The following is a 27,094-nucleotide window of genomic DNA, read 5'->3' as shown; positions in this document are numbered from 1 at the left end:
CAAGATAGGCTGAAAGCTAGGCCTCTTGCACCATTTAACCAAGTTTTTAAAGAAAAAGAAAATTTGTTGAATGAAATTAAAAGTGCTATTCCAGTGAACACGTGAATGATAAGCAAAACAGCCTTATTGCTGATATGGAGAAAGTTTGATTTTGGAAAAGATCAAACCAAGCACAAGATTCCTTAAGCCAAAGCCTAATCCAGAGCAAGGCCCTGTTTTCAGTTTTGTGAAGGGGAGAGAAGTGAGGACATTGTAGGAGAAAAGCTTGAAGCTAGCACAGATTGGTTCAGGAGGTTTAAGGAAAGTAGCTGTCTCTATAACATAAAAGGTGGAAGCAGCAAGTGCTGATGTAGAAGCTGCAGCAAGTTATCCAGAAGATCTACCTAAGATATTGATAGAAGATGGCTACACTAAACAACAGATTTAAGCCTTAGAAGATGCTAACTAATCCTTTCATAGCTAGAGAGGAGTAATCAATGCTTGGCTTCACAGCCCCAAAGGACAGACTGACTCTCCTGTTAGTGACTAATGAAGCTGGTGACTTTAAGTTGAAGCCAGTGCTCATTTATTGTTTTGAAATTCCTAGGGCCTTAAAAATTTATGCTAAATTTGCTCTGCCTGTGCTCATTAAATAAAACAACAAAGCCTGAATGATAGCACCTTTGCTTACAGCATGGTTTACTGAAATTTTAAGCCCACATTTGAGACCTACTTCTCACAAAAATGTCTTCTTTCCAAATATTACTGCTCATTGACAATGCACCTGGTCACCCAAGAGCTCTAATGGAGATGTACAAGATGAATGTTGTTTTCATGCCTGCTAACACAACATTCATTCTGTAGCCCATGGATCAAAGAGTGATTTCTGTTTTGTAGCCTTATTGTTTAAGAGATAAATTTCATAAGGTTATATCTGCCACAGATAGTGATTCCTCTGATGGATCTGGGCAGATTAAGTTGAAAACCTTTTGGAAAGGATTCATCATTCTGGATGCCATTAAGAACATTTGTGATTCATGAGAGAAGGTCAGAATATCAACATTGATGGAGTCTGGTAAATGTTGATTCCCACCCTCATGGAAGACTTTGAAGGGTTCAAGTCTTAAGTGGATAAAGTAACTATAGATATAATGGAAACAGCAAGAGAACTAGAAGTGGAGCCTGAAGATGGGACTGACTTTTTGCAGTCTCATGATAAAACATGAATGAGTGAAGAATTGCTTCTTATGGATGAGCAAAGAAAGTGATTTCTTGAGATGGAATATACTCCTAGTGAAGATGCTGTGAACATTTTTGAAATGACAACAAAATTTAGAATATCACATAAACTTAGTTGATAAAGCAGTGGCAGGGTTTGAGAGGACTAACTTCAGTTTTGAAAGAAGTTCTGCTATGAGTAAAATGCTATCAAACAGCATCACATGCTACAGAGAAATATTTTATGAAAGGAAGAGTCAATTGATGCACCAAACTTCATGGTTGTCTTATTTTTAGAAATTGTCACAGCCACTCCAGTCTTCAACCACCACTACCCTAATCAGTCATCAGTCATCTACATGGAGGCAGGACCCTCCACCAGCAAAAAGATTACAATTGCATTGTTATGTTTGTTCGCATTTTTTTTTGCAATGCAGCATTTTAAAATTTTGTGTACATTTTTAGACATAATGCTATTGCAGTTAATAGATTATAATATAGTGTAAACATAACTTTTATATGCTTTATTGCAATTTTTGCTTTATGGTGGTGGTCTGGAACTGAATACACAATATCTCTGAGGTATCTCTGTATATAGTTGAGAGTTGCATATAAATATAAGAATAAAATTATGTTTTGTACTATTTTATAATTAAGTTTTCTGACTTTAATTCTATTATGTGCTATTAAGTGGTATCAAGGAAGAGAGAAGAGCTAGGTTTTTTTAAGAGTTACAAAAGAAACAGCACCTTTAGGAGCTTTTAGACCATCTTGGAAGAAAAAAAAATAAGCCAAAAGGTTTGTAAACAAAAAAGCAATAATATTGTTTGAGGACCAATGCATACATGGTGAAAGGAGTAAAAATAACAGAACAGACACAACTGTGTTAAACAAGGAAGCCCTTCATGAAGGAGGTGAGTAATTAGTTGGGCGTTGAATTTTCTGTTACAAAAGAAGGGAATGTAAGCATTAGAAAATACGAAGACAAGCCTCTAATTTACCTGTTGCATGGTGATATGGTTTGGTTTGGTGTCCCCACCCAAATCTCATCTTGTAGCTCCCATAATTCCCATGTGTTGTGGGAGGGACCCTATGGGAGATGATTGAATCATGGGGGCAGGTTTTTCTCATGTTCTCATGATAGTGACTGGATCTCATAGGATCTGATGGTTTTAAAAATGGGAGTTTCTCTGCACAAACTCTGTCTTTGCATGCTTCCATCCACGTAAGATGTGACTTGCTCCTCTTTGCCTTCTGCCATGATTATGAGGCCTCCCCAGCCATGTGGAACTGTAAGTCCAATGAACCTCTTTATTTTGTAAATTGCCCAGTCTCGGGTATGTCTTTATCAGCAGTGTGAAAATGGACTAATACAGTAAATTGGTACCAGGAGTGGGGTGCTGCCAAAAAGATGCCTACAAATGTAGAAGTGACTTTTTTTTTTTTTTTGAGATGGAGTCTTGCTTTGTCACCAGGCTAGAGTGCAGTGGTGCGATCTCAGCTCGCTGCAACCTTCACCTCCTGGGTTCAAGCAATTCGTGTGCCTCAGCCTCCCAAGTAGCTGGGATTATAGGCACAGGCCACCACACCCAGCTAATTTTTGTATTTTTAGTAGAGATGGGGTTTCACCATGTTGGCCAGGATGGTCTCGATCTCCTGACCTCGTAATCTGCCTGCCTTGGCCTCCCAAAATACTGGGATTACAGGCATGAGCCACTGCACCTGGCTGGACGTGACTTTGGAACTGGGTAATAGACCGGAGGTTGGAACAGTTTGGAGGGCTCAGAACAAGACAGGAAAATGTGGGACAGTTTGGAACTCCCTAGAGACTTGTTGAATGTCTTTGAACAAAATGCTGATAATGATATGGATGATGAAATTCAGGCTGAGGTGCTTTCAGATGGAGATGAGGAACTTCTTGGGAACTGGAGCAAAGGTGACTCTTGTTATGTTTTACTAAAGCGACTGGCAGCATTTTGCCCCTGCCTTAGAGATTTGTGGAACTTTAAGCTTGAGAGAGATGATTTAGGGTATCTGGTGGAAGAAATTTCTAAGCAGCAAAGCATTCAAGAGGCAACTTGGGTGCTGTTAAAGGCATTCAGTTTTATAAGGGAAGCAGAGCATAAAAATTTGGAAAATTTGCAGCCTGACAATGCAATAGAAAAGAAAATCCCATTTTCTGAGGAGAAATTCAAGCTGGCTGCAGAAATTTGCATAAGCAACCAGGAGGCAAATGTTAATCCCCAAGACAATGAGAAAAATGTCTCCAGGGCATGTCAGAGGTCTTCACAGCAGCCCCTCCCATTACCCAGAGTACTAGGAGGAAAAAGTGGTTTCGTGGGCTGGGCCCAGGATTCTCATGCTGTGTGCAGTCTAGAGACTTGGTGCCCTGCATCCTAGCCACTCCAGCCATGGCTGAAAGGGCCCAACATAGAGCTCGGGCCATGGCCTCAGAGGGTGCAAGCCTCAAGCCTTGGCTGCTTTCATGTGGTGTTGAGTCTGCGAGTGCACAGAAGTGAAGAATTAGGGTTTGGGAACCTCCACCTAGATTTCAGAAGATATATGGAAACGCCTGGATGCGCAGGCAGTAGTTTGCTGCAGGGGCAGGATCCTCAGGGAGAACCTCTTCTAGGGCAGTGCAGAAGGGAAATATGGGGTGGGAGCCCCCACACAGAGTCCCTACTGGGGCACTGCCTAGTGGAACTGTGAGAAGAGGGCCACCATTCTCCAGACCCTAGAATAGTAGAGCCACCGACAGCTTGCACCATGCACCTGGAAAGGCCACAGACACTTAATGTCAGCCTGTGAAAGCAGCCAGGAGGGAGGCTGTACCTTGCAAAGCTACGGGGACAGAGCTGCCCAAGACTATGGGAACCTACCTCTTGCATCAGCGTGACCTGGATGTGAGACATGGAGTCGAAGGAGGTCATTTTGGAGCTTTAAGATTTGACTGCCCCACTGGATTTTGGACTTGCATTGGGCCTGTAGCCTTTTTGTTTTGGCCAATTTCTCCCATTTGTAATGGCTATATTTACCCAATGCCTATACCCCCATTGTATCTAGGAAGTAACTAACTTGCTTTTGATTTTACAGGCTCATAGGCAGAAGGGACTTACCTTGTCTCAGATGTGGACTTTTGAGTTAATGCTGAAATGAGTTGAGACTTTGGGGGACTGTTGGGAAGGCATGATTGGTTTTGAAATGTGAACATATGTGATTTGGGAAGGGCCAGAGTTGGAATGATATGGTTTGGCTCTATGTCCCCACCCAAATTTCATCTTGTAGCTCCCATAATTCCCATGTGTCATGGGAGGGAACCAGTGGGAGATGATTGAATCACAGGGGTGGGTCTTTTCCATGTTGTTCTCATGATCGTGAATGGGTCTCATGAGATCTGATGGTTTTAAAAACAGGAGTTTCTGTGTACAAGCCCTCTCTTTGCCTGCTTCCATCCATGTAAGATGTGACATGCTCCTCCTTGCCTTCTGACATGATTGTGAAGCTTCCCCAGTCATGTGGAACTGTAAATCCAATAAACCTCTTTCTTTTGTAAATTGCCCAGTCTCAGATATGTCTTTATCAGCAGCGTGAAAACGGACTAATACACATGGTGAATGTGAAAGTGATCACACATACAGAGAGAGAGAGAGTGGCATTTCGAGAGTGGCATTTCTATGGAACGTTTTGACTAGCTGACCCAACCAGGGCATTACCTAGTGGCATTAGTTGAGCTGCTCTCCCATGTTCTGGTTCCTATGCACGATGGGTCCAGAAACTCTTGTTAATTCCCTGGAGTTGATTTGGATCAGGGAGACTGACTCCCCCAAAACCAAATTGATAAGAAATGAAAGTGTAAATGAGTTTAGCTGTTTATTATTTACAATGCAAACCAAAATGGTGATGTTGGCAAAACCAATGTATTCTTTCTTTGTAAGCAGAAGTTAAATGATAAGAGGATGGATTCTTGGTTTGGATGATGGTTTTATGGGTAGTGGTTATTTTTTTCTCAGTGCTGATCTGTGTTGAAATTTTTGTCACATATTGCTTTTTTTTTTAAAGCAAAAGGAATCAAAAGTGATTTTTAATAAGATAAAGGAAAAGCATTAGTTGTTAAATAAAGAAACATTTGTTCCGTAGTTACTATGTGTCGATTTTGTAGTATAGCTCTCAGAAATTTGGGATGTTTTGGGTGAATGTATTTTATATCTACACACACTTATGTGTGTGTATATATATAAATCATTTCTCCTTTTTCTTATGAAGATATTTCATTAATATATTATAGTTTGAAAGAGATTCATTTTTATACTTTTGAGTTTTTCCACATTTCACCATTAGGATTTTTATGGTTTTCCTCCAAAGGACACTTAATAAAATTCATCAACGCTTATTTTTGGTTAATTAAGATGTGTTTATTAATATTGAAGCAAATATGTAGTGTCTTCTATTTGATTTTAACTTGGAGCAGAATCTCTTTTCCCTTGGGTGAGTATCTGTCAGTATTATATGTTCATTTTTAATAGCTGATGAATGGCATAGAGAGACAACTCTTTTTTTTCTTTCTCCAGGAAATCTATACCTTTGGAAGAATATTGGGAAAAGGGAGCTTTGGAATGGTCATTGAAGCGACAGACAAGGAAACAGAAACGAAGTGGGCAATTAAAAAAGTGAACAAAGTAAAGGTAAGGCTCATTAGCAGCATCCTACTGAAGGCACAGTGTTAGTGCAGGGTGGGTGTGGACAGTACAGCTTTTTACACTAACACAAGCTGCCTCTCACCCTGAGGTCCCAGGCCTGGGCTGATCCCCCGGAGAAGCGTGGCATTTCTCTAGCCTCCTGGAAAGGGACTAGTTTCTGAACTCAAGTGGGCAAGTGCTGCCTGGAAAAAACAAATGAAAGGAATAACATAACCAATATAACAAAAAATAGGTAAATTTTACCAGAGTATGCTGAAGATAAGGGCTGGTTCTCAGCGTTCTGTAGGCGCAGGGCTGTGGGCTAGAGATATCTTAGCTAGAAGTGCAGATACTCTCTCCTGACTTTGTTTTGATATACTTTTCTCCTATCCTCTCGTTTCATTTCCTCACTGTTCGCTAATTCTGTTTATTCATCCTGCCTGCTCTTTCACGTTGAACCACTTTTTGCTTCAACTAACTACTGCTATACTCTTTTATCTGCTGCACTCCTCACTAGATTTCCTCTTGAACTGGGGAACGACTGAGCTTCTCATGACGATAAAATCTAAGACCTCAGACTTTACACCTGATCATTTCGTCAGCCTTTTTCATTTCTGTGCCTGGGAAAAACCAAACAACATTATGGTGTTTTCCCCTAGGATTTGTGATGATAAATACCACATTTAAAAAACAAAATGGCAGGTTTTATGTATTATTTAAAACAAACTGTAGCAAATTACATACCATTTGTCCCTAATGTTTAGTAAGGTAACATATCAATCTTAGTAAAGGGATTAAGAGCCTTTCTAGAAATCTTTAGAATTCTTTAAAACTGTAGGTAGCATCCTAAGTGCTACCTAAGATGTTATTTCCTTTTCTCCTTTGGTGTTAGCTAGGGTTAGGGGTTCAGTTTTTGGGTTATATAACTATCATACCTACTTGCAACTTTAGGAATTAATAATCTTTCATATTTATATTGATGTTGAGAGTTTTTAAGACCATAAGATAGTAAGATAAAACTATATAGTCAGTATATGAAGTGAATAGTGTAATATTGTGTTATATTCAGGCCAAGCCATTTGGGAAGGGGTGAGAAACAGAATTGAGATGGATATTAGGAGAAATTGGGGTAACTTTCCATATCTAGTCTAGACAAAAATTCACTCCTCACAGTCACTATTTCTCTTGATCCTTTAGGTCGAGGGTCCCCAACCCCCAGGTCTTGGACCGGTACCTGTCCGTGGCCTGTTAGGAACCAGGCTGCACACCGGGAGATGAGCAGCAGGCGAGTGAACATCACCACCTGATCTCTGCCTCCTGTCAGATCAGCAGCGGCATTAGATTCTCATAGGAGCACAAACTCTACTGTGAACTGTATATGTGAGGGATCTATGCTGCATGCTCCTTATGAGAATCCAACTAATGCCTGATGATCTGAGGTAGAACAGTTTCACTCTGAAACCATGCCCTCTCCCACAACCCTGGTTCATGGAAAAATTGTCTTCCATTAAATCGGTCCCTGGTACCAAAAAGGTCGGGCACTGCTGCTCTAGGTTAACCTTTAAATGTGACTTAATCCTTGGGTGGGGCATAGTATGATGGGCAGCATCCCACCCACTCCTGAGATGCTAAAGGTTGAGGAGCAAAGGTAATTGGAAGCTGGAATGACACTAGGTAAAATTTTAATTAGGCAAAATTTGCCTTATGACTAATCCATTTCCACTCCCTTAAGAACCATTATGTACTCTCCCAAATCAGGTGGATGGGAGGTGGAGGAATAGGACCTTTTTTATCCCTTGAAGGGAGATTTTTTTATTAGAAATAAATGAAGACAATGCTTATCCTCAAATAATGACAATTTCAAGATCAATAGGGGTGATGATTTGGCAGGGCGGTGATGGTGAGGGTAGAGAAAGCCCTTCTAGAATTTCTGAGATAGAGGACATTGTAGATTATCAATTACCTACACCCGAATGAAGTCCTTGTGCTCCTTGGAGTGTTATTGACTTTACCTTTTTCTATCTGCATGGTGAGTGTTAAATGTTAGGAGACATCTAACATCTGAAGGCAAGATCTCTCTCTCTCTCTGTCTCTGTCTCTCTTTGTCTGTCTGTCTCTCTCTCTTTCCATCTCTCTCTCTGTTTCTCCCTCAGTTAACCAGGCAGGCCAGGAAATAACAGTGCAGAGCCGAGTGTAGAATCTCATTGCCTATTATTTTTTCATATATATATATATATATATATATATATATATACACACACACACATACATATATATACATATATATACACATATATATATACACATATATATATAATCAAATCAAAACAAGACAACAGCAAAACAAAGAAAAACTTTGTGTTTTTTTTCTTCCTCAATTTATGTCCTTGGAAGTAGATTTTGTTTTTATTATGCTAACATCAAGGGATCAACATATTTTTAAAGGAAATATCAAAAAGCCTATTAAAAGTTGGAGTAATTTTTGTAGTTTTGTGAGGGGACAGATACCATGTTGTAGCTAAGTTATAGAAACAATTCAAGAAACAGATGTGGCTTGAGGCAAAATTATATGTAACTTAAAATTGGACAAAGGAAAGAAGGGGCATAATTTAATCTGATCACAGGAATAAATGGCATGATATCATTTGAAAAAGAAACATCTCAAAAAATGTATGAATTCACTTCAAATATGAAGTTACAGGAAAAAGTAGGAAAACATAAAATAACTTTTCTATCAAGGAATGTAGGAGTGATTTTCATTATGTGAAATCTGTGTTTCTTCATTGATTAAGGCTGGAAGCTCTGCTGTGAAGTTACTTGAACGAGAGGTGAACATTCTGAAAAGTGTAAAACATGAACACATCATACATCTGGAACAAGTATTTGAAACGCCAAAGGTAAACCTCTATTAGGTGCTGCATTTTGAAAGTTGTTATTATTACAAAATGAATATCATTCCATTCTGAAATAATCCCTTTGGGGCACAGTTGCTCATGTCCTTGGCCATGAGTCTGTCACTGGAGATTGATGAGAACATTCTGGAGGACTTTTATTATTGATTGCATAATTAGATGTCTGATGATTAGATTGATGTCTTCAGTAATATGTTCTGGGTGGCATGTTGAAAACAAATGTTTAAAATTACAACAACTTCATACACAACCAAATGGTGATTAGAACTTTCTTAGAGGTGCCTTTCCTTTTGCTTTGATCCTTAGTTTCTCCATTAAAGTTTATTGGAATATTTTCATAATTTTGCAAAGTTACCTACATAATCAAGTTGGTATGGGTATATTTTTCACTGCAGTTTGTAGGAGATATTTTTTCATCTATGTCTTACTGATATGTTTTATCTTCATATTTCCCTAGATGCTATCATTCTTCTCTTTACCTGTAATTTTTATTTAGAGTTGTTCAGAAGCCTGGATTATTTGCCATTCTGCCTCCAGATAGTTTAATGCTTGTGGGCTTGGGTGTTTTCTCTTAGAAGAGTAATAATGTACGGATTAGGCATATGGACTGTGGAATCATATTGCCTGTGCATTTGAATCCTGGCTCCACCACTTCTTAGTTATCCATGAGACCATGGACAAGTTATTCAGCTCGCCCATATTGCAGTTTCCTCATCTGTAAAATGGGCTTGATAACAGTGTTGACCTCACTTGGTTGCTGTTGAAGGATTAAATGAGACAATTGATATAAAGCATCTGTCTCATTAAATGTTTCTCTTTTGTTCTTTGTCTCCTAGGCCAGTCTCTAAGGTAGTAATAGTCAATTTGGGTTGTGCCTTATGCTTGATTCATTAGGGGTGCTTGATAACAATTAAAGACCACAGTTATCCTTTATAAGAGCAGTATATGGCAATGATGCCCAAAGTCTCTGCCCTTTTCAGTCTTAGACTTGTGATTTCTTTTATCCCCAAATCTTCTTAGAATAGTTTTGTTCATTATCATCAGCTTTAAGCCATTTTATTATAATGTGCCTTGATATCATTTTCTTCATGGTTTTTTTTGTGTTCGGGGTTCATGGACTTGTGAGTTTATGGTTTTCATCAAATTTAGGAAATTGGGGGCTATTATTTCCTCACATTTGTATTTGCCTTCCCCTCACCCCACTTTGTGGTCTCCAAGTTAGATTGCTTGATATTGTCCACAGTTCACTGATGCTCTGTTCATTTTTTAAATCATTTTTTATCTCCTTGTTTCATTTTGTATAGTTTCTGTTGTTGTCTTCAAATTCAGTAATCTCTTTGTGTAGTATTGTATGTGTTGTAAATCTCTTCCAGTGGAAATTTGATTTGGTTTTAAAATATATATATATATATATTCCATGTGTCTACTTAACACGCTCAGTCTTCTTGAATAGAGTTATAATAACTATTTTAATGTCCTTTTCTACTGATTTTGTCATGGGTGTCATTTCTAGATCAGTTTCAATTTATTGTTTTTTCTCCCCTTCATTATGGGTTCTATTTTCCTGCTGCTTTATATGCCTATTAATTTTTGGCCAGATGCCAGATGTTGTGAATTTTACCTTGTTGGATGCTAGATATTTTAATATTCTAATGATTATTCTTAAGCTTTATTCTAGGATATAGGTAAGTCACTTGGAAAATTTGATACTTTTTGAAGCTTGCTTTAAGCTTCATTAGGTGGCACCAAAGCAACCTTTAGGACTAATTTTTTCTGTTACTGAGGGGCTCTCCCCAGTGCTCCATGAATTACGAGGTTTACCTCTGGCTCATGGGAACACAGCTGTTCCTAGCTGTGTGTAAGCTCCAATGATTGTTCCCTCTGCCCCTTTTGCATATTTCCCCCCCAGCTTTGGGTAGTTTCCTCATACACATGTGTTGATTCATGCTCTCCTGAAGAACTGAGGGGGTCCTCTGCAAATCTCTGGAGATTTCTCTCTCTACAGCATTGTCCTCTTTGATGCTCTGTCCTGTGAACTTTAGTTGTCTTGACCTTCCTGGGCTTCCAACTCCATGCCCTCTACTCATGGAGACTGCTAGGCTCTGCTTGGATTCCCTCTCCCTCTTCTGTGGTCTAGAAACTCCCTAGACAGCAAGCTAGAATAATCGTGGGGAATGCCTCATGTATTTCCTCTCTCTCAGGAATAACTACCCTATGCTGGCTGATGTTTAATGTCTAAAAATTATTGTTTTATATATTTTGCCCAGTTCTTAAGTTGTTTCAGGTAGGAAGATAAGTCTGGTCTTTGTTACTCCATTATGGGTACAAGCAGGAGTCTAAATCTAGAGTAAGTTTGAAGGCAGAGGAAACCATCATCTGTGATTTTTCCAATGTATTGCTTTCCCTTAATTCGTGTAGATCAGGTCTGACACCCTCTGCCTCATAAATACACACAAGCATGTAGACTTTCTATTGAAGCTATCTTAAGTATTAATAGAAATTGCCACCTGATTGGTTGTGCCGTGGTACTGATCATCCAGTCTGACTATGCTATGGTTTCTTGTGAGTCTAAGTGTTCTCCAGGTCTACACAGTTGTTTCTAATAATTATAAAACAGTTATAACTTATATAACTTTGACCAACTTATATATTTAAAATTGACCAATTTATATTTCAAGTACTGCTAATCCAACCTTTCCTTCCAAATAGTTCACTTATCATTTTATGTACCAGTGAACTGTACAGTCCTGTCAATGGAAAAAATATGGTCCAGTTCAAAAGCTTATTTATGTGTTAGATTTTGCAGTTACTTTTGAAATTCTAAAACTGCCTGAGATTCAGTGAATCTGAATTGCGCTATAGGAAGAAAGGATGTTAACCTTCGCTTCCTGTTTTCATACTTACTGATTGAACACAGAATTGCACTAACAGTGCTTATAAGAACAAAATCAGACTTCAAGATCTTAAAAACAACAAAAATCTAGCAGCATAGGTTATAAAGGAGACATAAAGGGTACCCTGTGTTTGAATAGAAATATGTATGAAAAAGACTTGCTTTTTAGTTGACTGTGAATCTTTTTTGACTCAATAGATGACTTGGCTGTTGGAATACCTAAAGTGATCTTAATATGGCCCCACATGAACAGCAAATATGGAAGAGGCATTTCAGCTATGACTTCTTACCACTCACACCCAATTAGTCACTAAGTCCCACTGTTTCTTTCTTGTTGGTATTTTTAAATCTTCATTTCCCTCCTTCTTGTCTCGATTCTATGCCTCACATCTACCCTCTAGAAACAAAAGTCAGCATACTACAGTTTGAGAGCCACATTGGGCCTGCTACCTGTTTTTTTTTTTAATGGCCCATAAGCTAAGTTTCTGCATTTCCAAATGGTTGCAAAAATATAAAAGAGTAATATTTCATATCATGTAAAAATTCTATAAACCTGAAATTTTCAAGTCTAGAAGTAAAGTTTTGTTGTATTGTTTATGGCTGCTTTCTCCTGCTACAGCAACAGCACTGAGTAGTTGTGAAAGAGACTCCATGGCCTGCAAAGCCAATAATATTTGCTATTGGGTCTGATCTCTATAGCAAAGGTTTGTTGAGCCCTGTTCTACATTACTGCCAGAGTGTTCATTTAGAAATGCACAATTGGTAATATCATACACGTGCACCCCGCAACCCCGGCACTAGCTTAAAAATCTTCAGTGGCTCCTTATTGCATATGGGAAAAAAAATCCATACTCCTTATCATGATATCCAGAACTCTTTACAACCTGGCCCCAACCTGTTCTTTCTAGCCTCACTCCTCACCACTTCATTCTTCTCCACCCTACCAAGTTCTCCATGTTATTAACACTGAGATTATTCTTTTAACAGACAGTGCTGTTTCAAGCTTTGGAGTCTTTGTAAATACCATGTGCTCTGCCTATTCTTTCCCACATTCTCTATCTATAAATCCCTATTCAGACATCCAGACCTGGCCTTAATATTTCTTCTCAAGGGGCATTCTTTAGACAGAGGCTGCCCCTCTTCTGTAACTCTATGGCATTTAGGGCCATTAGCACTTATCACATGATACTGTAATGATAACTATTTGTGAGCTTCTTGGGGATAAAGACTATGTCTTTACCTTTTTGTTTCTCTAGTATCCAGTATGGTATCTTGTACATAATAGATAATACTTTTGAATGAATAAATTAATGATTATGACTGTGATTGTATATGTGATATATAACATTTTAAAGATCCCCAGATATATAATTTGCTCTCTCTCTCTTTTATATATATAATGTCAGAAAATGTACCTTGTGATGGAGCTTTGTGAGGATGGAGAACTCAAAGAAATTCTGGATAGGAAAGGGCATTTCTCAGAGAATGAGACAAGGTGGATCATTCAAAGTCTCGCATCAGCTATAGCATATCTTCACAATAATGGTAAGAAGAGGGTTATCCAGCTCATTGACCCCATGAATACTGATGTCACTTTTGTTTAAGGGTAATTGTATTCCAGATTCATAGTCATATAAATAACACCTGCTAATATAGAAGATTTAATTTTTAGTTAAAAATGTTTCCTTTTTAACTTTCTTTTTAGATATGTTTTAATTAGAAATATGAATGAAGATGAAATTATGAACATTTTTTATTCAACAGTTTGAAGAGAAGCTAATGTTATAAAATCAAAAGTAGACAAATCAATGGTAAAGGTGAAGTTCCCCAAAACATCGATTAATCATAACATTAGAATCTGTATGTTCTAGGCATTTTTTTGTCTTTTTAGACTTTATTTTAGAGCAGTTTTAGATTCACAGCAAAACTGAGCAGAAGGTAGAGAGATTTTCTATGTACTCTCCTGCTCCCACATATGCACAACCTGCCCCACTGTCAAAATTCACCACTAGATTGATATATTGCATTGACATATCATTGTCACCCTAAGTCCATAGCTTATATTAGGATTCACTCTTGGGGTTTTGACAAATGTGTAATGTCATTTATCCACCATTATAGTATCATACAGAGTGGTTTCACAGTACTTTAAAAACTACATTTAAAAATTATTCTAATTGCCTTACTATTCTTAGGTGTTACTGCTGCTGCTCCTCCCCCCGTTTTTTTCCTTCGAGGTTAGTTTGGCTTACATGTGACTTTAGAACCTTCTTATTTTACAGATGAACAAAAACTTTGTTCCAGAGAGGTGCAGTGACATGGTTTGGTGTGCCAGAGCTGGTACTGGAACCCAGTGGTTCATCCAGCTGATAGTTCCCAAGCACCTACTGCATTGAGATTGGTCCTAGATTACAAAGATTAAAAGACAAGGCCCCTGCTCTCCAAGGAACTTGGGCTGGTGGGAGATTGATTATTGAAAACAAGTTGTAATTCAACATGATAATCTCCCCAGTGGAAAGCCATATAAAGCACAAGGATTACAGGAGTTTAAGTTACCTCATTTGGCTTGGAAAGTCAGGAAAGAATTCACTGAAGGAGCAATATTTGATCTGAGGAATACAAACTCAGAAAAAAATTAAAAAGGCAGGCTTTCTAGGCAGAGGGAAACGATTTTTTCAAGGGCTTAATATTATGCTATTGTCAGTCCTTCCCTATTAAGCTATAAATTCAGTATAATTCCAAACAAAATCTTAGCAACATTTTTCATGGAACTTGATAAGATTATTCTCAAATGGGTAAAAATAGCCAACAATGAAAAAGAAGAACAATGGAGGCAGCAGGGAGATCTGCCCTGGCAAGGATAAAAGCATAATGATATGTTTGTTAAAGCTGTGTGGTATTTATGTAAAAAGGGACAAGAAGAGCAATGGAAACAATAAAAATTCCAAAAGCAAAGCCTGGGGATTGTGTAAGGGAGCTGTAAATGATTAGGTAATAATTGCCAGTTCAGGACTCATTCAATGCATTCCTCTAGCAATTATGTGTGTAACTTTTTTTTTTTTTTTTTGAGACAGAGTCTCTCTCTGTTACCCAGGCTGGAGTGCAGTGACATGATCTTGGCTCACTGCAAGCTCCGCCTCCCAGTCTCACGCCATTCTCCTGCCTCAGCCTCCCGAGTAGCTGGGACTACAGGCACCCGCCACCATGCCCGGCTGATTTTTTTTTTGTATTTTTAGTAGAGATGGGGTTTCAACGTGTTAGCCAGGATGGTCTTGATCTCCTGACCTCGTGATCCGCCCGCCTCAGCCTCCCACAGTGCTGGGATTATAGGCGCAAGCCACTGCGCCTGGCCGTGTATAACTTTTTAAGTCTAGGGAAATGTTTGCAATGGTTATGAAGTGAATTAATTATTTGCAAAGGAAGTGTTTGGTACATGGTTATTTGTATGTACATAAAAATTGTACCTGAGCTCTGACATGTTCAACTGGAGATTTTGTGTCTCAAGGGTTTTTGTTTGTTTGTTTTTTATTTTACTACATAAAGAGTAGGAAAATGTGTGTTGATGTTGTAGAAAAATATACTGAAATAAGTATAGTTTGTATATATGTAGCCAAGTTACAGTGTGTTAAAATGTTTATGCTGACAGTAACATATGCATAGAAGTAAAGAAGTAATCCTGTATTTGAAGACCTAAGGATATGGGAAACCTGGCTGGGTTTGTGACTAAGATGATCTCCCTCCTCCTGGGAATACCTAAGCATGGGTAGGATCCTCCTTCACACTCCCCAGGCCACTCATCATGAGGAGCAGCCAGTTGGGGTCACAGGGAAATGGGTAGAGGTGAGGGAGTCAAAGAAAATGGCTCCTTAAGGTTAGAAATGTGGAGGAAGCATTTATAAATGAGAGAATAGAACAGGACAGACTATGCTTGGCCCTCAAATTTTTCAACAGCGGATATTAATTTGTCAAATATATTTATTCTATATGTGTCTCTCCTATTTTTCCATTATTCATTTCATTTGATTTGTTGTTTATTTTCTTGGTAGATATTGTACATAGAGATCTGAAACTGGAAAATATAATGGTTAAAAGCAGTCTTATTGATGATAACAATGAAATAAACTTAAACATAAAGGTAAGATTAGCAATGGTGGTAAATATTTGCCTATAAACAGTTTGATAGCAAAGTGGCAAAGTACATCCTCTTTTTAGTTGCATGTTGCTAGATTTTGAGCAGCCAGAAAATAAGTGGCTTGTGCTAAAAAATAAAAATTTCACAAGAGGTTGTAACTGACAAGAATAATTTTGCAAGTTAAGTGGAGCTATTGAATGTGTTTTTAAAGTACATATTCATTTGAATAATTCTAAATCATTAGTTAATAGCAAGCAAACAGATGCTCTGAATTCTAATTAATTTCAAAATTATGTCTGGTAATTTGATGTAAATGTGTTACAGATTTAGAGAAAAGCACACCTTGCCTGTGCTTTTGATACTAAATTAATTCTAAAGTCTGTATTTCTTATTGAAAATTTTCCTGTGTATTAATATTTATGTCCTAAGTACAATTAATGTGCCAAGTGTTTATTCTTGAAGATTTTATTCAAATTAAGTGTTCCCTAATGTCAAATAAATGCTACGATACATTATTTAGCACCATTATAGTGGCTGCTTTCAAAATATATAAATGTGTTAATTTAGAAATAAAATATTGTCTGTGAGTAACTCACTCTGTTGCAGAAGCTAAGTCCTATGTAATAGAAATAGGTTTAACAGCATTGTTGGTTTACCCAAGTAAATGTTCTGGAACAGTTCCATTGTAAACTCTATGAAGGCAAGAATTGTGCATGTCTTATTCACTTAATACCTGAAGTAGTGCCTGGAACATAGTATGTGTTCACTTAACATTTGATGAATGAAGGAATAGATGCTATCCAAAGAACTAAGTTGGATTGTGAAACTTTTTGTATGTTTCATGTGTCTGAATGGATTTTCTGTAGAGAAAGATAGGTATCATATGCTCCAAGTGAGATGTTTATGAAAACTAATGGAGAAATTGATTCATCTGTTTAGAAAAATGGTGATATCACATGTAAATAGGAGCATTTTCTTACTCCATAAGGCACTGGAAACTTTGCATTCATTGTCTCTGGACAAAGAGCCTATATTTGGTTACTTAATCAATAAATGTGTCTGTTTTTCTGCCTTCAGTCTAAGGGTGTTCCAATTTGGGAGATAATTCCAAAGGCACTTACTGAATATTTAATAACTAAATGTTTAATGACCAAGATTTAGAACTGAGCAGAAGGCCTACAGTTGCAGCACTAGGCCACCAGTGTATTTGTAGTTAATACTTGTTGTTGTGGTTTTTTTCCTGTTAATGTGCTTGTTGTAGTTTTTAATAGTGTAGTAATTGTTTTAATTAGTATACTCCAGAAACACAAAGGAAACAATAGTAAAGAAAAGATACTGTTTACCAATTATAAATAATTATAAAAAAGGAGAGTTTCAGTGAGTGCTGACAGGGATAATTATTTGCATTTATAACAGTGCTTTAAACTGGAATATAACTTGATTATCAGAAACATAGATAATATGTTAAAGCCAGAATATATTTTACAAGGAAAGAACTTTTTTTAAAAACAAAAATACCTTTTTTATATGAAAAAGGTTAAATGCCTCAAAATACAACTTCTCATGTTAGACTGGTGAATTTAATCAGACGGCAAGAACGGTTAAATCATGGTATTCTCTCAAGATTTGAGAACGCAAGCTTCTCTTTACCCAGTTTCTCCTCTATACAGAGAGGTGGGTGGGGAAGGAAATGCAAAATTTTTATTAATGATTCAATTAAAGTCCTCCCACCCCCAAGAACCCCAGAATTCAATGCAAATTCAATGTGAAGTCTTATCTTCAGAATGAGTGAGCTCTAGGACAGGAAAACAGGTGACTGTGCTTGAATTTCTTCTCCCAGGTGACTGATTTTGGCTTAGCGGTAAAGAAGCAAAGTAGGAGTGAAGCCATGCTGCAGGCCACATGTGGGACTCCTATCTATATGGGTAAGTTAGTAGACTTAAAATTAATTTTTGTTTTGAGACAGGATCATCCTCTGTTGCCCAGGCTGGAGTGCAGTGGCATGATCTTGGCTCACTGCAGCCTTGACCTTCTGGGCTCAAGCCATCCCCCCACCTCAGCCTCTCAAGTAGCTAGGACCACAGGTGTATGCCACCACACCTGGCTAATTAATTTTTTTTTTGTTTTTAAGAGATAGCAGTCTCACTGTTTGCCCAGGATAGTCTCAAACTCCTGGGCTCATGTGATCCCTCCAGCCTCTGCTTTCCCAAGGGTTGGGATTACAGGCTTGAGACACTGCACCAGACTTGATTCTTTTATGTGTAAAAAAGTAGAACAACCAGTATGGATTACAGCTTGAACAATTTTTGCCATCATGACATAATGACCCATGATTTAGGCTTTTCTTAGGTCAAGCAATTTCACTTGTTTTAGTATTTTACTTACAGTTCCTACCTTTAAAGATTTAAAAAAATTTTGTTATTCCTCTGGGCTCTTCTTAAAGTTGTTTATATCTCTTAGGTAATCATACCCCAAACTTAATTATTGCTTTTGTTAACTCATATTAAAATCATGTGCACGTTTTGCTTGTTTGCTTATTTTTTCGAAACGGAGTCTTGCTCTGTCGCCCAAGCTGGAGTGCAGTGGTGCAGTCTGGGCTCACTGCAACCTCCGCCTCCTGGGTTAAAGCAATTCTCGTGCCTCAGCCTCCAGAGTAGCTGGGATTACAGGCACCTGCCACCACACCTGGCTAATTTTTGTATTTTTAGTAGAGACAGGTTTTTGCCATGTTGGCCAGGCTGATCTAAAACTCCTGACCTCAAGTGATCTGCCTGCCTTGGCCTCCCAGTGTTGAGATTACAGACGTGAGCCACCATGCCCAACCCTCTTTGCATTTTTTTATCCAGTTTCATCGCCATCAAACAGTTTTTCATGGAGTACTGATTAGATATATTTTGTAAAGAAAGCAGCAGTTTCCTATTTTTCTAAATGTGAGTTTTAACAGCTTTATTGAAGTTTAATTTAAATACCATAAAAGATATTTGTGCATCCTTTACAATGTAAGATATATTTTTGTTTTACAATAAAAATACAATGATTTTTCATACATCCACAGAGTTGTGCAACCATCACCACAATCCAGTTTCAAAACAAATCTACTCCAAAAAGTTCCCTCAGCTCGTTTATACTCAATCTTATTCCTATCCCAGTCCCAGGTAGCCACTAATCTCTCTAGATTTGCCTTCTTGTCTCTCTAAATGTGCCTCTTTTTTTTTTCTTTTCTGCACATTTCATATAAATGGAATCATAAAACATGTAGTCTTTTACATTTGGCTTGCTTTCACTTAGAATAATGTTTTTGAGGTACGTTCATGTTGTAGCATATATCTGTAGTCTGCTCTTATATATTGTTGAATAGTTGTCCATTGCGTGGATATACCACATTTTGTTTATCTACTTACCCCTGATGCACATGTGGATTTTTACCAGTTTATGGCTATTATGAATAATGCTGCTATGAATATTCATGTACAGGTCTTTGTGAGGGTATGTGGTTTCATTTAGAAGTATTTTTAGAATTAGTTACTAAGAGTGAAATTGTTGGATCATATGTTAAGTTTATGTTTAATTTTTTACGAAATTGCCAAACTCTTTTACAGAATGATCGTTACCTTCCCACCAGCAATTTGTGAGGGTTCCAGTTTCTCCTTATCTTCGACAACTCTTGATATTACCTATCTTTTAAATTATACAGTTCTAGTCCTTAGGACTAGTATCTTAGGAAGTGGTGTCTTGTTGTAGGAAGTGGTATCTTATTGTGATTTTTAATTTGCATTTTCCTAATGATTACTGATGTTGAGCATCTTTCATGTGCTTACTAGGCATTCATATATTGTTTCTGGTGAAGTGTCTATTTAAATCTGTACCTGTTGAGATAATCGTATTTTTCTCTTTAAATTTATTAATGAAGTAATTACATAATCAATTTTAGAATGTTGAACCATCCTTGCACATTTAAATTCAACCTTACATGGTTTAATGTACTGCGTTATTCAATTTGTCAGCACTTTTATTTAGGAGCTTTGACTGTAGCTTTTCTTCTTTTGTGCTTCCTTTGTCTTTTCTGATGTTAGGGTTATGCTGGCCTCATTTAAAAAATAATTTTTTTAACTTCTTGAACTTTTTTTTTGTTATTGAAAAAATAATAAAAATCATGAACTTTTTTTATTATGATCATGAACTTTTTTTTATTATTATACTTTAAGTTCTGAGATACATGTACAGAACGTGTAGGTTTGTTACATAGGTATACATGTGCCATGGTGGTTTGCTGCACCCATCAACCCATCATCTACATTAGGTGTATCTCCTAATGCTATCCCTCCCCTAGCTCCCAACCCCCCAACAGGCCCCGGTGTGTGATGTTCTCCTCCCTGTGTCCATGTGTTCTCATTGTTCAACTCCCACTTATAAGTGAGAACATGGAGTGTTTGGTTTTATGTTCCTGTGTTACTTTGCTGAGAATGATGGTTTTCAGCTTCATCCATGTCCCCGCAAAGGACATGAACTCATCCTTTTTTATGGCTGCATAGTATTCCATGGTGTATATGTGCCACATTTTCTTTATCCAGTCTATCATTGATGGGCATTTGGCTTGGTTCCAAGTCTTTGCTATTGGGAACAGTGTCACAATAAACATAAGTGTGCATGTGTCCTTACAGTAGAATGATTTATAATCCTTTGGGTATATATATACGCAGTAATGGAATTGCTGGGTCAAATGGTATTTCTAGTTCTAGATCCTTGAGGAATCACCACACTGTATTCCACAATGGTTGAACTAATTTGCACTCCCACCAACGGTGTAAAAGCATTCCTATTTCTGCACATCCTCTCCAGCATCTGTTGTTTCCTGACTTTTTTAATGATCACCATTCTTACTGACGTGAAATGGTATCTCATTATGGTTATGATTTGCATTTCTCTAAAGACCAGTGATGATGAGCTTTCTTTTTTCTTTCTTTTTTTTATTATACTTTAAGTTTTGGGGTACATGTGCACAACGTGCAGGTTAGTTACATATGTATACATGTGCCATGTTGGTGTGCTGAACCCATTAGCTCATCATTTAACATTAGGTATATCTCCCAATGCTATCCTTCCCCCCACCCCACAACAGGCCCCAGTGTGTGATGCTCCCCTTCCTGTGTCCATATGTTCTCATCGTTCCAATTCCCACCTATGAGTGAGAACATGTGGTGTTTGGTTTTTTGTCCTTGCGATAGTTTGCTGAGAATGATGGTTTCCGCTTCATCCATGTCCCTACAAAGGACCTGAACTCATCATTTTTTATGGCTGCATAGTATTCCATAGTGTATATGTGCCACATTTTCTTAATCCAGTTGATCATTGTTGGACATTTGGGTTGGTTCCAAGTCTTTGCTATTGTGAATAATGCCGCAATAAACATACGTGTGCATGTGTCTTTATAGCAGCATGATTTATAATCCTTTGAGTATATACCCAGTAATGGGATTGCTGGGTCAAATGGTATTTCTAGTTCTAGATCCCTGAGGAATCGCCACACTGACTTCCACAATGTTTGAACTAGTTTACAGTCCCACCAACAGTGTAAAAGTGTTCCTATTTCTCCACATCCTCTCCAGCACCTGTTGTTTCCTGACTTTTTAATGACCGCCATTCTAACTGGTGTGAGATGGTATCTCATTGTGGTTTTGATTTGCATTTCTCTGATGGCCAGTGATGATGAGCATTTTTTCACGTGTCTTTTGGCTGCATAAATGTCTTCTTTTGAGAAGTGTCTGTTCATTTCCTTTGCCCACTTTTTGATGGGGTTGTTTGTTTTTGCTTGTAAATTTGTTTGAGTTCATTGTAGATTCTGGATATTAGCCCTTTGTCAGATTAGTAGATTGCAACAATTTTCTCCCATTCCGTAGGTTGCCTGTTTACTCTGATGGTAGTTTCTTTTGCTGTGCAGAAGCTCTTTTGTTTAGTTAGATCCCATTTGTCAATTTTGGCTTTTGTTGCCATTGCTTTTGGTGTTTTAGACATGAAGTCCTTGCCCATGCCTATGTCCTGAATGGTATTGCCTAGGTTTTCTTCTAGGGTTTTTATGGTTTTAGGTCTAACATTTAAGTCTTTAATCCATCTTGAATTAATTTTTATATAAGGTGTAAGGAAGGGATCCAGTTTCAGCTTTCTACATATGGCTAGCAGGTTTTCCCAGCACCATTTATTAAATAGGGAATCGTTTCCGCATTTCTTGTTTTTGTCAGGTTCGTCAAAGATCAGATGGTTGTAGATATGCAGCATTATTTCTGAGGGCTCTGTTCTGTTCCATTGGTCTATATCTCTATTTTGGTACCAGTACCATGCTGTTTTGGTTACTGTAGCCTTGTAGTATAGTTTGAAGTCAGGTAGCGTGATGCCTCCAGCTTTGTTCTTTTGGCTTAGGATTGACTTGGCAATGTGGGCTCTTTTTTGGCGCCATATGAACTTTAAAGTAGTTTTTTCCAATTCTGTGAAGAAAGTCATTGGTAGCTTGATGGGTATGGCATTGAATCTATAAATTACCTTGGGCAGTATGGCCATTTTCACGATATTGATTCTTCCTACCCGTGAGCATGGAATGTTCTTCCATTTGTTTGTATCCTCTTTTATTTCATTGAGCAGTGGTTTGTAGTTCTCCTTGAAGAGTTCCTTCACATCCCTTGTAAGTTGGATTCCTAGGTATTTTATTCTCTTTGTAGCAATTGTGAATGGGAGTTCACTAATGATTTGGCTGTCTGTCTGTTATTGGTGTATAAGAATGCTTGTGATTTTTGCACATTGATTTTGTATCCTGAGACTTTGCTGAAGTTGCCTATCAGCTTAAGGAGATTTTGGGCTGAGACAATGGGGTTTTCTAGATATACAATCATGTCATCTGCAAACAGGGACAATTTGACTTCCTCTTTTCCTAATTGAATATCCTTTATTTCCTTCTCCTGCCTGATTGCCCTGGCCAGAACTTCCAACACTATGTTGAATAGGAGTGGTGAGAGAGGGCATCCTTGTCTTGTGCCAGTTTTCAAAGGGAATGCTTCCAGTTTTTGCCCATTCAGTATGATATTGGCTGTGGGTTTGTCATAGATAGCTCTTATTATTTTGAGATACGTCCCATCAATACCTAATTTATTGAGAGTTTTTAGCATGAAGCATTGTTGAATTTTGTCAAAGGCCTTTTCTGCATCTATTGAGATAATCATATGGTTTTTGTCATTGGTTCTGTTTATATGCTGGATTACATTTATTGATTTGCGTATGTTGAACCAGCCTTGTATCCCAGAGATGAAGCCCACTTGATCATGGTGGATAAGCTTTTTGATGTGCTGCTGGATTTGGTTTGCCAGTATTTTATTGAGGATTTTTGCATCGATGTTCATGAGAGATGTTGGTCTAAAATTCTCTTTTTTTGTTGTGTCTCTGCCAGGCTTTGGTATCAGGATGATGCTGGCCTCATAAAATGAGTTAGGGAGGATTCCCTCTTTCTCTATTGATTGAAATAGTTTCAGAAGGAATGGTACCAGCTCCTCCTTGTACCTCTGGTGTGTTGGCTGCATAAATGTCTTCTTTTGAAAAGTGTCTGTTCATATCCTTTGCCCACGTTTTGATGGGGTTGTTCTTTTCTTGTAAGTTTAAGTTCCCTGTAAATTCTGGATATTAGCCCTTTGTTAGATGGAAAGATTGCAAAAACTTTCTCCCATTCTCTAGGTTGCCTGTTCACTCTGATGATAGTTTCTTTTGCTGTGCAGAAGCTCTTTAGTTTAATTAGATCCCATTTGTCAATTTTGGCTTTTGTTGCCATTGCTTTTGGTGTTTTAGTCATGAAGTCTTTGCCCATGCCTATGTCCTGAATGGTATTGCTTAGGTTTTCTTCTAGGTTTTTTATGGTTTTAGGTCTTACATTTAAGTCTTTAATCCATCTTGAATTAATTTTTGTATAAGGTGTAAGGAAGGAGTCTAGTTTCAGTTTTCTGCATATGGCTAGCCAGTTTTCCCAACATCGTTTATTAAATAGGCAATCCTTTCCCCATTGCTTGTTTCTATCAGATTTGTCAAAGATCAGATGGTTGTAGATATGTGGTGTTATTTCTGAGGCCTCTGTTCTGTTCCATTGGTCTATATATCTGTTTTGGTACCAGTACCAGGCTGTTTTGGTTACTGTAGCCTTGTAGTATAGTTTGAAGTCAGGTAGTGTGATGCCTCCAGCTTTGTTCTTTTTGCTTAGGATTGTCTTGGCTATAGGAGAAAGTGGGGAAGATCTAAAATCGACACCCTAACATCCCAATTAAAAGAACTAGAGAAGCAAGAGCAAACATTCAAAAGCTAGCAGAAGACAAGAAATAACTAAGATCAGAGCAGAACCCAAGGAGATAGGGACACGAAAAACCCTTCAAACAATCAATGAATCCAGGAGCTGTTTTTTTGAAAAGATTAACAAAATAGATAGACTACTAGCCAGACTAATAAAGAAAAAAGAAAGAAGAATCAAATAGACACAATAAAAAATGGTAAAGAGGATATCAGCACTGATCCCACAGAAATACAAGCTACCATCAGCGAATACTATAAACACCTCTACACTAATAAAGTAGAAAATCTAGAAGAAATGGATAAATTTCTGCACACATACACCCTCCCAAGACTAAACCAGGAAGAAGTCGAATCCCTGAATACACCAATAACAAATTCTGAAATTGAGGCAGTAATTAATAGCCTACCAACCAAAAAAAGCCCAGGACCAGACGGATTCACAGCCGAATTCTACCAGAGGTACAAGGAGGAGCTGGTACCATTCCTTCTGAAACTATTCCAATCAATGGAAAAAGAGGGAATCCTCCCTAACTCATTTTATGAGGCCAGCATCATCCTGATACCAAAACCTGGCAGAGACACAACAAAAAAAGAAAATTTCAGACCAATATCCCTGATGAACAGCGATGTGAAAATCCTCAATAAAATACTGGCAAACTGAATCCAACAGCACATCAAAAAGCTTATCCACCACATTCAAGTCAGCTTCATCTCTGGGATGCAAGGCTGGTTCAACATATGCAAATCAGTAAATGTAATCCACCACATAAACAGAACCAAAGACAAAAACCACATGATTATCTCAATAGATGCAGAAAAAGCCTTTGATAAAATTCAATACCACTTCATGCTAAAAACTCTCAATAAACTAGGTATTGATGGAACGTATCTCAAAATAATAAGAGCTATTTATGACACACCAACAGCGAATATCATACTGAATGGGAAAAAGCTGGAAGCATTCCCTTTGAAAACTGGCAGAAGAGAAGGATGCCCTCTCTCACCACTCCTATTCAACATAGTATTGGAAGTTCTGGCCAGGGCAGTCAGGCAAGAGAAAGAAATAAAGGGTATTCAAATAGGAAGAGAGGAAGTCAAATTGTCTCTGTTTGCAGATGACATGATTGTATATCTAGAAAACCCCATTGTCTCAGTCCCAAATCTCCTTAAGCTGATAAACAACTTCAGCAAAGTCTCAGGATACAAAATCAATGTGCAAAAATCACAAGCATTCCTATACACCAATAACAGACAGCCAAATCGAGGGAACTCCCATTCACAATTGCTACAAAGAGAATAAAATACCTAGGAATGCAACTTACCAGGGATGTGAAGGACCTCTTCAAGGAGAACTACAAACCACTGCACAAGGAAATAAGAGAGGACACAAATGGAAAACATTCCATGCTCATGGATAGGAAGAATCAATATCATGAAAATTGCCATAGTGTCCAAAGTAATTTATAGATTTCGTGCTATCCCCATCAAGCTACCATTGGCTTTCTTCACAGAATTGGAAAAAACTACTTTAAAGTTTATATGGAACCAAAAAATGAACCTTTTAGATAATAAAAATTATCTAATAATAGTTTGCAATTTCCTCTTAAATTTTTTGGTTCTGCTACTTTTTTGGGGATAAAGTTTCTATTATTTTTTCAATTTATACTAAATTATCCAAGTTTTCTGTATTTTCTTGAATCATTTTGATAATTTATGTTTTTCTATAAAATTGTTTCTTTTATTGAGACTTCAGTTTCATTGGCATAAATATGCATATTATGTTTACTTATTATTTTCATATTCTCCTGTGTACCTGTGGTTATATTCTCCTATAAATTCAATATGCACTTATTATCTGCTCTTATCACAGTTTCTATATATATAATAGGAATTATGTCACTCATTTCTAAAAAATTTTTTGAGGACCTACTTAGTGTCAGACATTGTTCTAGGTATTAAAAATACAACAGTGAACAAAACATAAAAATGTTTTGCCTTCATGGAACTTAACATTCTTGTGGCACAAACATTAAACAAGATTTTTATAAATCTGATGTTTTAGAGCAAAGTGCTGAGTACAAAAAAAAGGAAGGGTGATAGGAAGTGTTTAGAAGACAATAGTTTTTTTTTATCAGGTTGACATGAGAATTAAATGAGAAAAAATATATAAAGTGCTTAGCAGTGTCTAGCACTTAGGCCTGAATTTTAGCTCTTTGTAATACTAATAATTTTATCTAGATCAAATTTGTTAGTGGTTAGGACAGTTAATAAATAATAAATAAAGCTCCCAATGGGCTTTTCAAGAACCAGCTCATATCTAATTGTTATTTGGTTTGCTTTTTCATTAATTTCTGCTTTTATTTTTCTGAATTCCTTCTTTGTGCTTTATTTTGGTTTGTTTATTTTATTTTATTTTTTTGAAACAGGGCCTCCCTCTGTTGCTTAGGCTGGAGTGCAGTGGTGCAGTCACAGCTTACTGCAGCCTCAGCCTCCTAGGCTCAAACGTTCCTCCCACCTCAGCCTCCCCAGGAGCCAGGAGCAAGGAGCGCAGGCATGTGCCATCATTCCCGGATAACTTTTTTCTGTTTAATTTTTAGTAGAGATGAGGTCTCATGCCCCGGCTGATCTCAAACTCCTGGGTTCAAGCGATCCTCCTGTTTTGGCCTCCCAAAGTGCTGGGATTATAGGCATGAGCCACTGTGGCTAGTGGTTTGTTTTTTATTATAACTTCCTAAGTTGAATACATATTTATTATCAGGCTTATTTTCTATGAAATGCATTGGAGGCTGTATATTTTCCTCTGAGTACCTTGACTTTTTTTTTTTGCCATACGGTGTTCTAATTGTGATTAATCTCTTGATATACTTTAATTTTAATTTTAGTCTTGTTTAATAGAAAAATTATTTATAAGTGTTTTTAGAATTTTTCCAGGTGGTTGAGATGTGTTTGAAATGCATGGAATGCATGT

At 37.6% G+C, this 27,094-nt stretch overlaps 1 protein-coding gene across 23 annotated transcripts in view; it reads left to right on the top strand.

The window, feature by feature from the left end:
* STK33 (serine/threonine kinase 33) overlaps positions 1 to 27,094 on the top strand; it is a 228,062-nt gene that overhangs the window by 131,911 nt on the left and 69,057 nt on the right. For all 23 annotated transcript variants that reach the window (XM_054662048.2, XM_054662046.2, XM_054662047.2 and 20 more), the window contains 5 exons: positions 5,766 to 5,879; positions 8,666 to 8,770; positions 13,085 to 13,223; positions 15,725 to 15,813; positions 17,651 to 17,735. In XM_054662048.2, the coding sequence (XP_054518023.1) occupies positions 5,766 to 5,879; positions 8,666 to 8,770; positions 13,085 to 13,223; positions 15,725 to 15,813; positions 17,651 to 17,735 (532 nt within the window). The remainder of the gene's footprint in view (positions 1 to 5,765; positions 5,880 to 8,665; positions 8,771 to 13,084; positions 13,224 to 15,724; positions 15,814 to 17,650; positions 17,736 to 27,094) is intronic.

Source organism: Pan troglodytes, chromosome 9 (genome assembly GCF_028858775.2).
Source record: "Pan troglodytes isolate AG18354 chromosome 9, NHGRI_mPanTro3-v2.0_pri, whole genome shotgun sequence".
Classification (NCBI taxonomy): Eukaryota; Metazoa; Chordata; class Mammalia; order Primates; family Hominidae; genus Pan; species Pan troglodytes.
The sequence above is the reverse complement of the archived record's forward strand: the minus strand, read 5'-3'. Positions and strand labels throughout refer to the sequence as shown.